This window comes from Natator depressus, chromosome 17 (assembly GCF_965152275.1).
Source record: "Natator depressus isolate rNatDep1 chromosome 17, rNatDep2.hap1, whole genome shotgun sequence".
NCBI classification, from domain to species: Eukaryota; Metazoa; Chordata; order Testudines; family Cheloniidae; genus Natator; species Natator depressus.
In genome coordinates this window covers 1,791,298-1,806,317 of record NC_134250.1, presented here as the reverse complement: position 1 = coordinate 1,806,317, position 15,020 = coordinate 1,791,298, and the positions used below count along the sequence as shown (strand labels likewise).

Here is a 15,020-nt window from a genome sequence, read left to right as displayed (position 1 = left end):
TCCATGCTGAAGGTGCCACATAATCCCATGGAGAGTGTTCTTGACATCAGTGGTGAATTCCAGACACACAGATTCTAATTTTTTGTTGTTTTTTAACCACTCTTTACTCAGTTTGTAATCTGCATGCTTTGTCAGTTTCACATCTTTTCTTGATGTGAAACTGTCCTGGAGATGCGTGTGGTGGGGAGTTAGGTTAGACTGTGTGTGGGTTTGCATGGACAGGAAGAGGGCAGGTACTGAGCCAGTCAAACCTAGACCAGGTTGCCATTTGACTGCTATGTGAATGACCCTTATGTGAAACAAGATGGTGGTCTGCCTGTTCCTGGTGCAATGGGGATGTGATCTCTGTGTCCATGCAACCACTGGGTCTTTGTCGGCAGCCTCAGTAGTAGGAGGATCCAGGATTGACTGAGCTGTGGAGACTGAACTAAGATTAAACTAGTTGGAGAGAGAATCCTCCTCCGACCCCAACCTTCCAGTTGTAGGAATTTTAAATTGATCCCTGGAAAAGCTTGTTCTGCATCTACCTGTGCTTTTCTCAGGGGTTAACTAGCAGTTTTGTCTCTAGGGCTGTTGAGTTGGCAGCTTTTGCTAGCTCCAAATTCAGTTTAAAGAGGCACCATCTTAAAGGAACTGGAGGACAATAATTCAGAAGACGTGTGCTTTAACACTTCATGGTCCTGGAACTGGAGGAGATGAGAGAGGGGAAATAATGTCTCCTCAGTTTGTTTCCTTTGTCCATGCCCAGTGTCATTTCCCCTTTGTAGTCACGTGGCTTATGTGGGTCTTTCACATAGCAGTGGGGGAGAGAAAAATTCTAAAAAGTAGCAAGATGTGACTGTAAAACCACAACAATTGGTCGGGGGTAAGAGGTGAAACTATTTCCGATTTTTGTCCAGATTTCAAGTTGATAGTTTCCTTTAAAAATTATGCATGAGCCCCGGAAAGCCCAGTAGGGGGAATACTTAAAACTGGTAACTTTATATTATTGTAGGCAATTTATTCAGTAATATTCAGATCTCACTTTTGTCTTACAGTGCAAAGAAAGGAAGTGCAAGCTCGGGCAGTGTTCTACCCCCTCATGGGCATAGGCAGTGCAGTCAACATGTGCTACAGAACCCTCTACATCGGGACAGGTAAGTGACTTCTCCTAGCTGGGGGCTTGCAGAATCCCAGTGAAAAAATAACTTTCCATTTGTTTTTTCAGCTTTTATTTTGTTTGCACATAGACAATCCAAGCCATAATGCACTAAAGTCACCCCAGTGGAAGTGAATGCAGCTCTTTGGAGAATGCCGTGTTGGGGCCAGTCATTTTATCCTGGGATTCTGGAATTATGTTTCTCTTGTGTATTATCAGGCAACATGTGCGAGAAAGCTCGCTCAGATGTCAGGACACTGTGTGACTGGCATAGTTAAGTGCCTGTAGCCCAGATTTGATAGCCATTGTTTTAGGATGGGAGTATTAACTCTTGATACCACACAGTCTAAGAGATTTGGCATTAAAAAGTCACCGCTATCCTAGGCTCCCCAAGTCGGTTTCTATCTGGTAACTGCTAAGAAGGGAGGTTAATGATCATTCTGGGCATTTGCCACTCTTGCCTGAGCCTGGAGCCCCCTAGCACACTGGAAGGGCACAATTATGCTGAAATGGTTTCCCACCTTCTCCTGCTTAATGTTACAGCCAGAACCCTGAGGAAACCTTGTTCTGTGGCTTATCTCAGCACTGTTCACCAAGCTGTGAGAGCAGATACTAAGGAAGCAAGCCCCCTGCTGTTTAATTCTCTTGCTCTGTGCTGCCTTGCCAGCTCTTCTGAATTCAGTTGAATTTTGTCTTCCCGTCCGTTGCAGGAGCTGACATGGATGTGTGCCTTACAAGCTATGGTCACTGTAACTATGTGTCTGGCAAACATGCCTGCATATTCTATGATGAGGTGAGTGCCTGGGCCTTTGGTTTGCCACTTGCTCAGAGATGGAGGTGAAGGCAGCTGGTTGTCTTTGTTGTGGGGAGCTCCTTTGTGGGCTGCAGAGTGAGAGCCAGGCTTGTACTAGAGTTAAAGTGGGGTCAGCATTCACTGGTAACCCTCTTTCTGAGGCAGAGAGATCTGCTGACAAGTTCCCTCAGGGCAAACTCTCTGGGCTGAGTCCCTGCACATCCTTAATCTGTTTTCAGTGTCAACATCCTTTCTGAAGCGTGGACACCAGAACTGGATACACTAGTCCAGTAGTGGTCTCACTATTGCCCTGTAGAGTGGGAACACCTCCCTACTCCTCAGTATACGTCTATGCTTATACATCCAAGAATCCCCCTCTTAGCCACCGTGTCAAACGGGGAGCACGTATTCAGCCAAGTCCTCTTCAGAGTCGCTGCTTTCCGAAATGGTTCCCTGTCCTCGACGTGAGACCTGTGTTCTTTGTCCCCAGATGTAGGACTTTGCCTTTGGCTGTGTTACACATGCTGTTCACATGAGCTTGGCTCACGCTCTAGAATTGACATGTCCCTGTCATTATTTACTACTACCTGAGCAGATTATTTGGTAATTACTACATGAGCACATCCTTGCAGGAGCCCACCAGAAACACCCATCGGGCGGAGAATTCCCCATTGACAATGACTTCGCTATCCCTGTTAGCTAGGTTTTAGTCCATGTAATGTGGGCTAACAAAACACGGTACTTTTCGTGTAATAGCAATTTCATAACTTGATCCTACTCCGCCGTGACAAGATCTGATCAATCCGCTTCCCCCCACTGTCGGGCTGTGTGCTGGGGGTAGGGACTCACTCACTCCTGAGGGTCTCTAGAATGCCAGGCACGCCAGAGGCAGTGTGTTTAATCTCGGGGCAGTGCCTTGTGCCTGGAGTTAGTGCTCACAGCTGTGCTGTTGACCCCCTGTGAAGGGAGGGCTGAGGCCTGCTGTTTCTCCAGCACTGTGAATATGCTCCGTGGTTTGGGAATGAAGCGCAGACGCTCCTTTCTGGTTAGACCCCTTGGTAGTGTGGTGAGCAGCACACAGTGGCTAACGTGAGGGGTCTGGCCGAGGATTAGCAGGTGGGGAATTGGGTCCTGTGCAGTACAGCATGTTCCCAACTCTAGGAATCTCATTCAGAGGGTTGACGAGCCCACAACGGTGTGAGCAGTTTTCATTTGCTCGTTTTGCATTCTGTGCAAGATCAGCATGCAAAGCATTCTGGGTAACATGCATGCAGCCAGATGCCATGAAGTCTGACTTGCTGCCAATGCCTGAAACGGCGTGTTTAGCTCGGTAGGTCCCTCTGTCTGAGCAGGAACACAGTACAGAGCCTTGCCGGGGTTACATGTGAAGTTTCTCTTCCTTCCTAGAATACAAAACATTACGAGCTGTTGAACTACAGTGAGCATGGGACGACTGTGGACAATGTTCTGTATTCATGTGACTTCTCTGAGAAGACTACACCCATTCCTCCCAGCAGCATTGTTGCCAAAGTGCAGAGTGTGATCAGTAAGTTATGCAAGAACATGTTCTCTAAAGGGAGATGGTGCCCTGGCCTCGTGCTGCTAGAGGAGCCAGCAGTGGGGGGAGCAGAAACTCCAGCTTGTGCTGAAGTACCATATACAGAAAAAGGGGGTCTCCCCAAAGCCCAGACTTGTCCATCAGCTACACAGTATAACCCTTCCCTCTGAGCCCAGCCGCTTGGGACAGCGAGTGCTTTGAACTGCAAATACCTGCTTCCTCTAATTACAGTTAATTCAGACTTAGAGGCCCTTTCCTGACACCTGTCCCTCTCTTGAAAGCGATCAGTTCTGAGCTGGAATCAGATGGTCTCCATAGACTTGATCTGTAGATTTGCCTCTGACCAATGTTCCCTCTAATTTTTTCCACCCATGTATGGAATAAATTTTGGTAGGTGCACCGAGGTATGTGCAGATGTGTGCCACGAGTAGAAACAAAAAACCTAGATATAACTATTTTTAAAAAGTTACCATAGGGACAGTTACTCCCACCAGGACAGGTTAGGCATTTTAGAACTCACTACTCAAAGAATTAAATTTAAGTATAAGAGAAATAAAAATTGTGAAATGCATAGACCAGTCAAAACACTAAAACAACACACTTTGAAAGAATAAAATTACAGAAAATATATGTGCATTGCAGGAAGTACCAAGTAGTAACAACAATAATACAAGTATGTGTTGGAGGTGAGTGTGAAAGAGACTGTGTGTGTGTGCGCGCGCGTGAGAGAGAGAGTGAGTGAGAGAGAGAGATAGACGGCTGCTGGGGAAAGCTGTGCGTTGTCTCTTTAAGACACTCACTGAAAGCTCTCCTGCTCTGTGCTGTGTCTCCCCTCCCCGGCTCTGCGGAGATGGGGTATGTGGGCAGGGGGAGGAGGAGATTGTGATTGTGTGTGTGTGCGCGCGCGCGAGAGAGACTGTGTGTGTGAGCTGGCTGCTGAGGAAATCTCAAACAGTGCACTGTCTCTTTAAGAAAGGCACTCCACCACTCAGACCACAGCAGCTCTGTGTCCTTCCTGAGCTAAGCTGTCCCCTCTGCCCTGCACTGTGGAGATGGGGTACAGTGGGAGGGGGACACCTAGACAGCACCCTCTCCCCCCCCTGGTTCTGCACAGCCAGCAGGAGGGTCCCGGGAGCAGCTTCAGGATGGAGCAATGTGCGGGAAGGGGCACCTGAACACATGCTGCCGGCTGTGCTCTCTAATCAGCTGGGTGACGTTTGACTCTCTCCTACCTGGCCGCCCAAGCGCGCAGCTTGCAGGGAACACAGCCTCTGACCTGGTCCTGTCAGGGGCTACACTGTAAGCATCATTATCCACCTCTTTATCCTCCCATTGCTTCACTCCTACTGCCCACCTGACCTCGGGGCCTACGTACAGGCCGCTGAGAGATCCCTGCACCCAGGGGCTGGCCGCGCTCTGAAGTTGCCGGTGATCATGTGACTGCAGCACTTAGTGTTGTATAGAAACAAGCTGCTGCACTTGAGTGTGACGCTCTCTGGATGGGACGCTTGCCCCGGCCTGTTTCGCATATGTGTTTCTTTTCCAGAATGCCACAAAGGCAGAAAACAGGACGAGGAGCCGCACGAAGAAGCGGTCGTGATGAATTCCCAGGCACAAGGGCAACACCGGAAACCCTGCAATTGCAAAGCCAGCAGCTCTAGTTTAATAGGAGGCAGTGGGGCGGGGTGGGAAGGAACAGCCCTGCTCCACCACGGCAGTTACATCAAACTGGGTTGCCTGCAGTTTGTCTTCAGCATCACTGACTTTGCGACCAAACAGCCCAAAGGGGACGCTGCCTTAGTACAAGACATGGACTTGGAGGAAAAGCTCTCTCTGAAACCCCACCAGGTGCCCGTGCTGCGGTCCAACTCTGTTCCCTAGGAGCTGAGGCAGAGCCATGGGGGAAGAAAAGCCCTGTCCTGAGACTCCTGCAATGCAAAATGTACAAACCAAGTTGGGATTTTCTGTCGGCCCAGAAACTGTTCACGCGCCGTTTGCATGAAATGAAGAACGTTTCACTTTTTTAATTATTTTCTTCTTTTGCTCAAGTTTTAGGGGCATTTGCACATATATTTGTACTATACATTTCATTTTAAAAGGCAAGCTGCAGCAAGAGGAGGACGTGTCAGAGCGAGGAGGGGGAGGGGCGGGGGCTGGCTGACTTGGACGCTCTCTCTGACAGATCGTTCCCATGCAGTTGTAAAATAATCAGAAACTTGTTCTATTTTGTGCCAGTGACAATAGTTTTATATTAAAAGAGAAAAATACAGTTTTCATACGGCAAATCTATACAATATCATTGTTTTATTTAATGTAAAGAAGTGCTCTCCTCCCCCCCCCCCCCCCCCGTTATTTTACCCCTCCCCTCCCTGCTCTGGTTGCACTACAGGTAGCTACTGTGTATTCTGGGCAACGAGAATGAGTTCCGTTCCTGCGGCCCGCCCGGTGTTGTCTCGAAGGAGGAGGCGTCTCGGCTCTGTGTAAATACGCCCGCGATGGCATTGTCGGTGTGTTAAAGCTGTGTACAGTGCTACATGTGGTATGACGTTGCCTCAGACTGTCTCTTGTAGCAAATCGTTTGTCGTAAACCTGTTTGTCTTTTTTGTTCTATGCCACCTCCCCGCCCTCCAGGACAGCCAGTTCCGATGTACATAGTCATTGTAATGTTTTAGACTTTGCAGAAAGTTTCCTGTATTCTGTATATAAAAAACAAAATACGTCACCTCCTGCTTTCGACTGTCTGTCCTGACTCTGTAAACACAAGCAAAAACCCAACCTCTGTGAGAAGGGCTTCCAGGCTGTGCCCAGGAACAGCCCTGGTCCGCTCTTCTCCCCCTGCTCTGCCCCAGGCCTCCAGGACCAGGGTGGCTGGGGACAAAGTGAGCTCCCAGGGGGAATGAGGCTTCTCCGGAAGAATGGAAGGTTCGAATACAGGGTGTATCTGTGATGGCCTCTGTGGCTCCTCCTTTGTTCTTGACCACATCAGTGCCATGCACTGGCCGTGTGCATCCCCTCCCCCACTCTGTACAGGGTATGTTCTTAGGGCATCGTGCTGCACAGCAGACTCGCTCTGTTGGCACTCAAGGTTTGTAGCTATTACAGGGCGGGAAGCTGCTCCCATTCAGCAGCCTTCCCCTTCACTCCTGGCTCTCCTGCCCTAGAGCCGCTCTCTGCTGTATTTTTACTGTTTTATACTCTGTGTTCTGATCTGGAAATACTAACTCTTTTTGTACAAAGACGGAAGGATTTGCGATCTGTTCCAATGGCATTAAGTCTGTATTAATAAACTCTCATAATACTATTGAAAACAGAGCAAGAACCACACTTGCACCCTTCTTTTTTCCCCTCCCACCTGCAGTTTGGGGCTCAGATAGCTTCTCACCCTCTCCAGACAGGGAACCTCCTTGGGCAGGTTGTGAGGCCTGGTGTGACGGGAGTGTTCTCCCAGCTTTTCCCTCTCCCGTCAGCCACGTCCCCGCTGCAGGAAGGCTCCTGGGCCATGACTTCACTTGTACCTTAGGGTTACACCTGTGCTCACCTCCTGAGACCTGAGAGAGATTGGATCGGCTAATTGCTAGCCGCAGGGAACATGCTCCTGTGTTGAGTAAGTTCTGGTATTTTGGCACAGCCTTTAACGTGTTGGCTCTGGTTTCTTGTAGTCCTCGGGTGCAAAGCATTTTAAAGGCTTGCATGGATTTAGCCTTGGGTACTGGGAGATGAGGGTTTGTTTAATCATCTTCAGCCACAACCTGGGGCGGGTGGTAAAGTAAGTGCCAAGACTGTAATGATTTGCCCTGGTACCCTCCAGCCATTGATCTCAGTGCTTGGCAAATGACATTTCAGCCAAACAGTCCTTCAGCAGGGGAACTTCTCCTGGAGCTGGTGAATGTTCCTGAGGGAGGCTGGTGTATATGCCCATGGGATGCACCCCTTCTACCTGTCCAAATGCCCCCCTGAAGCAGCATTTTCTGCCCTCTGTCCCTTTACCCTGCCCCCCCTCATTTATTCCACTTAAAATCCTAGGGGGCTGGCCACAACTCCCCCCAGAGCCTGGCAAGGAGGTTCCTGGAACTGGCTTGCTCAGGTCCGTGCCGGCTGCTGTGCACCCCTTCTCTGCCGCCCCTGGCTTCTGCTAGCCCAGCATGCAGGAACCGAAGGTAAACACTCTTCCTCCCCCCCGTGGGCTCACCCCCTTCTCTGCTTGTACTGCCCGGTGGTGCAGTTGAGCTGTTTTCTCTAGTCCAGTGTTGGCCAGGCCTGGGATTCCAGTGTCATTCCACTGCCAGCGAGCGGTGCCTACGCACATGGGAGACCTTCCAGGTGAGTAACTCCTGTCGCTGCCACAGAGCTATTGTGTGGCCATGAATGGGGGGGCCCTGCATGATTGGGAACAGGAGTCGTTTGTCCAATTGTCTGTTAGGAGGGGCTGGGGGACAATTTTGTGGTCTTGGATACAGAGAATATAGGGCTCCTAGGTCTGTAAAGTGAAATGCACGTCTATGGGGCTAGATAACTGTTTCAAGCCCCCGTGCCTGCCCTGTTATTTTAGTTCTTTCATATTAGGGTTTTGTCCCACTGCTGGGGTCTTAGTTCTCTAGCAGACTCCGTACTCGGCATCTCTTTGATGGAAAACCATGAACTAAACTTATAGTTCAGAAAGTGAATGGTGGTTCTAAGCCTGTTGAAACCGGTCTGTGCACCTGTCAATGGCGAATACTGACACTACAGCTTATGGCCCTGCCCCAAGCCACCTGGGAGCACGAATTGGTTAATGTTTGTTAAAGTGCTGCTGCGGGGTGCCGATAATCAGGTTTTCAAAGGTGCTGAGCCTCCACCATGCCCACTGCAATCATGGGTTGTTGGAGAAAACAAACACACCATCCTTGCTGAGCCAGGTGACAAACAGGTTTCCTGTCTGGGGGGAAATTTTGAGATTTCAAAACAATTTTCCGTCCCAAATCAGGACAAAACTTCAATCTGAACCAGCTTTCGGACTGGGCCAATCGAAAGGTTTCTTTATCTACATGTAAATGAATGTATGTATCAAGAGGGCTGCAGCCTTGTAGCACTGACAAGGCTACAACACTATTGATATTAGTGTTGGATATTAGACCCGCAAGGTGATATCTTTTATTGGACCAGCTTCTGGCAGTGCAAGAGACGAGCTCTCGAGCTTACGCAGAGCTCTATGGAAGCTTGTGTGTCTCACCAACAGAAGTAGGTCCAATAAAAGATAATACCTCGCCCACCTTGTCGCTCATCTACCAAGTCATTTAAATCAAAACCTGCAACGGCTTTGTTTAGAAAATGCTGACACAGGAAGTTTGAGAGCTTTGACACGTCTGTCAGCGCTTGTTTGAACTGGGGGCCGCGGTTTTGACAAACTGGCTTTTTCAGACAAAAAATGTTGATCAGAAATTTCCCGGCCATCTCTAGCTCCTTGGGCAAAGCCGAATTCGTGCCCTGCAGGCTATGGATCTGCAGGTGGCAGTGTTGCCAGCAGATTGGCTGAAATACAGCCAATCTCACGCTATAAAGCAGAGGGCCCAGGCCGAGCGGCCTGAAGCCGTGCCTGGATCAGAGCCAGCTTCAGAACCGCACATCCTGGGCGTGAACTTGCAGAGGTTTGGCCCAGGAGGCTTGCCATAGCTTTGCTGCATGCAGAGAACAGCCCAGGAGAGCTTTTATGCAATGTGAAGCAAGTGACCTTTGTCCTGGTCCTTCTCTGACGCAGGTTCTGGCTCCGGCCCGCCCAGGAGCGCAGCTCGGCCTGAAAAGTGAATCTTGCAGCTGGAGGCGCCTGTGAATTGGCTGCAGCCAAGGGAAACCTGCTGCTGACCCTGTTCGCTGCGCCCCAGGAAGCCATGGCCACAGTGCTGCTAGTGCTTGGGCTGCTCCTGGGCCTCTACGCCCTCCTCTATTACAACTGCATCAAAGGGGCCAAGTGTAGGGCCCAAACCAGCCTCCGAGGGAAGACCGTGGTCATCACAGGTGAGGGGGAGAGGGACAGGTGCCTCCAGGGGCTACCTGGGCTCTGGTAGAGAGTCTCTCTTTAAAAGTGGGAAACCCCCTGCCCTCAGCTCAGGACAAGGACTCTGATTCCCACGCAGCACGTTGTCTCCTGTTGGAAGAGCACACGCTGGGTGCCAGGCCCAGCTCTGCCTTCTCCCTCTATGCCACAAATGTGAGCTCAGTGCATCCAGCTGGAGCTCCCAAGGCTCCTGCAGGCTGGGATCCCAACCCTTGACGACTTGACTCCGCTAATTGAGACAGATCAGAATCACCTGGTGTCCACCTTTAGTCCAGTGACCAGGGCTGGATATGTGAGATGAATGTGCAGGCAGCCCCACAGCTGGGTTATGGGATAACCTGCCCGCCAGTGAAGTCTCCTAGCCTGGAAGAGTTTGAGCTTTGCTGTGTGCTGAGTTGCTCTTTCCCTCCCCAAACTCTTGTCTAGTATTTACTAGTCTAATTCTGGATACGCATGATAACCATAGAAACAGCCAATCCCTCATTGCTGAAGCCAAAAGGTAGCCACAGCCAATGTGCTGTGGCAATGAGTTCCAGAGTCTATTCATAGTAAGAAAAAGGATTTCTCTGTAGCATTTCCACACAGAACATTGCGTATGGATCAGTGAGAGGAGGTTTGGACCCTGGTGTCCTCTCTTCTCCTGGTTTGTTGTGCGGAGGTTGTGTGCTGGCTGCGCCCTCCTCATAAGAACGGCCAGACTGGGTCAGATCAAAGGTCCATCTAGTCCAGTATCCTGTCTTCCAACAGTGGCCAGTGCCAGGTGCCCCAGAGGGCATGAACAGAACAGGGAATCATCCAGTGATCCAGCCTGTCGCTCATTCCCAGCTTCTCTCAAACAGGGGCTAGGGCCACCGTTCCTCCCTAGAGGCGGCTGGATTTCAGGCAGGCTCTATGAATTGTTTTGAGAGGGAACACAGTGCTACCACAACACAGAGCTAGGCTGCTCTTGGTCATCTCCTTGTGCCCAGCTCCTTGTTCTGCTTTTCCAGGGGGAAACACTGGGATTGGGAAGATGACGGCCCTGGATCTGGCCCGGAGAAGAGCTCGCGTCATCCTGGCCTGTCGCAGCAGAGCGAGAGGAGAAGCGGCTGTCTATGACATCAGGCGGGTGCGGGCTCTGCGCTCCTATTGCCTCACTCAGATGGATGCTGTCTGAGCCCCAGAGATGAGCAGTCCCTGCTGTATGGCAGGCCTGCACCGTCATGGGACGCTGCTGAACTTTGAGGGTCCACCAAGGCTTAGGATGGAGCATACCCAGGGAGGTGCAGAGGGCAGTGGTACCAGCTTGGGGAAGGTTTAGGAGCCCTGGCAGATAAGCAATAAAAGAGTTCCCTTATTCCCAGGAGAGGAAGCAGCATTTAAGGGCTCTGTTACTCCCCAGTGAGGTGAGGGGCGCAGATGCCAGCACTGGGTGGGGAGTGGAGGGCTGCAGAGGTACTTGCCTACAGAGAATGCTGGCAAGGGGGTTGTGCACATTCCATGGGCACGGTGGGCCCCATTTCTATATGCAGGGAGCTAACCAAGATGACAGCATCCCCCAGGCTGGATTCTCTGACTGCCCCACAGATGCCTGAATTCCCCGTTTACCTGCCCAACTGCCAAATTAAACACCCAGTGAGGCCTTTCTCCATCCTGCTCAGGTGTCTCAATGTGGGCTGGCTGGCTGCATGGTGTCGAACAGTGAGCCACTGCAGAGCCTGCAAAAAAAAAGTGCACGCAGACTCTGGGGCTGGGTGCTCTGAAGGGCAAGCAGCTCCCTCTGCTAGTTCCTGTTTGCAGTTTGCCCCGTGCTTCAAGGTGGAAACGGGACATCACCTTCCGTGTCGCTGTCACTGGTCTGGAGCCTAACGCCCCATGCACCACTGTGGCCTGCAATGAGTGCCTCCCCCTCTTTCTCCAGGAGAGCGGGAACAATGAGGTTCTCTTCATGAGTCTGGACCTGGCCAGCCTGGACTCAGTGCGAGCATTTGCAGAGACTTTCCTGAGATCTGAGCCTCGTCTCGACATCCTGATCAACAACGCAGGTGGGAATCTCATTACCGAGCCTGCCACCCAGCTCCTGGTGGGACAGGGATAGGTAGGTCAGGCCCTGAGGCTGTGCTGAGGAGGTTCTGGGGGAGATTCCTGGATGCTGATGTTGGGGTGATGACTCTCTGACGTGGGGAATAACACAGTGTAGCCTGGTTTTGGCTTGCAGGACCCTGTCGAGTGGAGAAAGTCCTGGACCAGAGATCATGGCTGTATACTGGAGCTTATTTTTCTCTACAGGGGTTGGAGCAGGTGGCAGGAAGAAGGATGGCTTTAACCTGGTGTTTCAGGTCAACCACCTTGGTCACTTCCTTCTGACTCACCTCCTCCTAGAGCGGCTGAAGCTCAGCGCACCGAGCCGCGTGGTGATTGTGGCCTCCAATGCACATCGATCGGGGAAGATAGACTTTGAGACCCTCCAAAAGCCGGTGGAAGGGATACTGCAGAACTTCCAGGCTTACTGCACCAGCAAACTGGCCAACATCTTGTATGCCCGAGAGCTGGCAAACAAACTGGAGGGAACCGATGTAACCTGCTATGCTGTTCACCCAGGTGAGCATGGGCCCAGCCTTTCTCTGGGGATGTGGCTTCCAAATCCCACTAAAGTTCCTGAGAGCTATAGATCAGAGCCTCGCTACTCAAGAGGTGAAGTTCAATCCAGTCCTGTTTGAGACCTGTCTCACGACAAACTGGCTACTAAGGACGATAATTTCTGATTTGGGTTAATCTCAGATCTCCCCTAAGACGGGTACTCAAGCCCCTGGACTCCTGTGGCTCTTCCCTTTCACACTGAGCCTCCCACCCAGTCAAGGAGGACTGGTCAGCAATCTTAATAAGAGAGGCAGCCTTCTAATGAACCAAAGTTACTCTTTACCCCCAAGGCTGTGATCCCTCATTCTGCATTTCGCCCTGCCTGCAATGAAATTCTCTTTCCTACCTCTCCAGCACTGGTTGGAATTTGGGTGGGAGGGAGGCCAGAAAATGGAACTGCTATTTGGAGGAAGCATGACGTACAGATTAGAAACTATTCCACACCCTACTGGGCAAGTCACTTTCTTTGAACTGTCCATATACTTAACCCCTCTTTGCAGTCAAGTTCCTGTCGAGTGAGTTCTAAGAGAACATAAGAACGGCCATACTGGGTCAGACCAAAGGTCTGTGGATGGTTCTCAGTGAAATGTACTAAGAACCAAACCCAGTGTGCCTGCATGCGTCTCATGTAGTTTTTGCCTTCTCTCTCTCCGTCTTCACTGGCACCATTGCTGTTTATGCCTCCTGAGTAAGACACCCTCCTCCCAGATGAGGGATGTTTCCTGTACATTCCAGTCTAACTGCAGCTGCTGCTTTATTTTGCTTTCAGGGGTCGTTAACACTGAACTATTCCGCTACATTCCGATCTGGCTGTGGCCATTCTTTGTTCCGATCTCCTGGCTCTTCTTCCGAGACCCCACTGATGGAGCCCAGACCTCTATCTACTGTGCCACGCAGGAGGGGATTGAGATGTTCAGCGGACGGTACTTTGTGGACTGCCGGGTACAAGATCCCAGGCCCCAGGCCCGTGATGATGCTGTTGCCAAGAAGCTGTGGGAAGTCAGTGAGAGGATGGTGGGTTTGGCTTCTTAGAACGTGCTATCCCCTGACCCGGAGAGCTATGTAGGGACCATAGACTGGAATAGCAGTGGCTGCTGTAGGGGTAGGATTAACGTGCATTAGGAAACTGAGAGGGCCTCAGACTGGCAAGAGAGAGGCAGAGCTGAAAGCGAGGCCTCAGATACATTAGAAGTTACATGGTGGAAGCTTCCATGGCATCTAGGCTATACTAGACGATCCAACACTGTAATATGAACATGTACCCATCTTTTTAACAAGCAGGATTTTCTTTACACTGCATCTAACAAATAAGATTGTGGGAGCTGGGATTACCACTCTGAATGTAGGTGCCTTACTGTGCCCCAGTGTGTAAGGATGATGATGATGTGGGTTCTGCTGGTGCTATCCACGCTCTCATTTCTCTCACCTCAAGCCCTGTTTCATACCCGAACATTTTCAATAGCATTTTCTATAATTGTATCAATTAAAACACAATGAAAATAACTGTTTTAAAAGGTGAATTAAAACATCTCCTAGAGCATGTATCATTTTCTCCATCCCACTTTGTCACAGTAGCCCAAATCCTTGCCTTTCAAGAATAGCACTGACGCCTAACACTAAAAAAGTTTCCACTGGGGCAATTGCCTAATTCTATGGAATCCCCAGTGCAACGGTTTTGTGAGGATGTTTCTGTATGTAACTGGCCAGCTGTGGTCTACGTTCTAGACCTGCAGAAAATTCCTGGGTAGCAGGTATATGTTCGCCAAGAAGTTTTGGGAAGGCTGACATTCAAAGGAAGTCTAAAGATGTTCTGGGCAGGATGCTAGTGGTAACAGCTATGTGCACAAAGAGACAAAATGCTGGTAAGTCCTCGCTGCACAGTGGCAAACGGGTGCCTCCTTCACTGAACTAGCTGCTGAGTCTCTCTGAAAGTGTCTTGGCTGCAGCAGGCAAGTTATGAGAGTCATTTCAATTCTGTCTAGACTGGGAGGAAAGTGCTTGCTTAAAACTGGGTGAATTAACATGATTAGAAACCCCCTTTAACACTGAATGGAGATAGCGTTTAACACTTTTACAGGTGTTAGCTGGTCACAGAATTGGGGATTGATAGAAAAGGCCACAACTGTGACAATTATAAGAACAGGGGCAGCTGACCACTACTTCATCAGATGTACAGCCCTGCATACAATGATCATTCCCCCCCCCCCCAAACATGTTCTCTACTAGCTCCTCACCAAACCCATAGAGCAGCTGGTGACAGACACAACATCCAGTCCAGACTGAGGACAGACACCCCCTGCCCCCCGCGCACCTCCACCCTATCCCACCCAGTGTGGCACCACCTGACAGACACCCCCCCCACACACACACCCCCAGCATGGCGGTGCCTGACACCCCCCCACACACACACCCCCCCAGCACGGTGCTGCCTGACAGACACCCCACACACACACACACACACCCCCAGAGTGGTGACACCTGACAGACACCCCACACACACACACACACACACACACCCAGAGCGGCGACACCTGACAGACACCCCACACACACACAGACACACCCCCAGCACGGTGCCGCCTGACAGACACCCCACACACACACACCCCCAGAGCGGCGACACCCCACACACACACACACCCCCAGAGTAGCGACACCTGACAGACACCCCCCCCACACACACACCCCCAGAGTAGCGACACCTGACAGACACCCCCCACACACACACCCAGCGCGACGCTGCCTGACAGACACCCCACACACACCCAGTGCGACGCCGCCTGACAGACACCCCCCCCCCCCACACACACACACCCAGCGCGGTGCCGCCTGACAGACACCCCACACACACACACCCAGCGCGGTGCCGCCTGACAGACAC

The 15,020-nt window shown here is 51.0% G+C and overlaps 2 protein-coding genes across 2 annotated transcripts in view; both read left to right on the top strand.

Moving 5' to 3' along the window:
- Nucleotides 1–5,738, top strand: part of PHF12 (PHD finger protein 12) — a 44,355-nt gene extending 38,617 nt beyond the window's left edge. Inside the window, exons 12-15 of the mRNA XM_074974566.1 lie at nucleotides 1,038–1,136; nucleotides 1,849–1,931; nucleotides 3,339–3,477; nucleotides 5,036–5,738. Coding sequence (XP_074830667.1) covers nucleotides 1,038–1,136; nucleotides 1,849–1,931; nucleotides 3,339–3,477; nucleotides 5,036–5,370 — 656 coding nt within the window. The 3' untranslated portion in view covers nucleotides 5,371–5,738. The remainder of the gene's footprint in view (nucleotides 1–1,037; nucleotides 1,137–1,848; nucleotides 1,932–3,338; nucleotides 3,478–5,035) is intronic.
- Nucleotides 5,739–9,130: 3,392 nt separating this feature from the next.
- On the top strand, nucleotides 9,131–13,658 carry DHRS13 (dehydrogenase/reductase 13). Its single transcript, XM_074974237.1, has 5 exons — nucleotides 9,131–9,480; nucleotides 10,510–10,628; nucleotides 11,421–11,544; nucleotides 11,789–12,100; nucleotides 12,909–13,658. Exons 1-5 carry the CDS (start codon nucleotides 9,354–9,356, stop codon nucleotides 13,169–13,171), a joined length of 945 nt encoding a protein of 314 aa, XP_074830338.1. The 5' UTR covers nucleotides 9,131–9,353; the 3' UTR covers nucleotides 13,172–13,658.
- The last annotated feature ends 1,362 nt before the right edge of the window (nucleotides 13,659–15,020 follow it).

What these genes read in the sequence shown, in the direction of transcription:
- DHRS13 (XM_074974237.1), top strand. Translation starts at nt 9,354, where the DNA reads ATGGCCACAGTGCTGCTAGTGCTTGGGCTGCTCCTGGGCCTCTACGCC. An exon ending in GAAGACCGTGGTCATCACAG is followed by an intron (nt 9,481 to 10,509) that starts GTGAGGGGGAGA and finishes CTGCTTTTCCAG; the next exon opens with GGGGAAACACTGGGATTGGG. An exon ending in CTGCTATGCTGTTCACCCAG is followed by an intron (nt 12,101 to 12,908) that starts GTGAGCATGGGC and finishes TTTTGCTTTCAG; the next exon opens with GGGTCGTTAACACTGAACTA.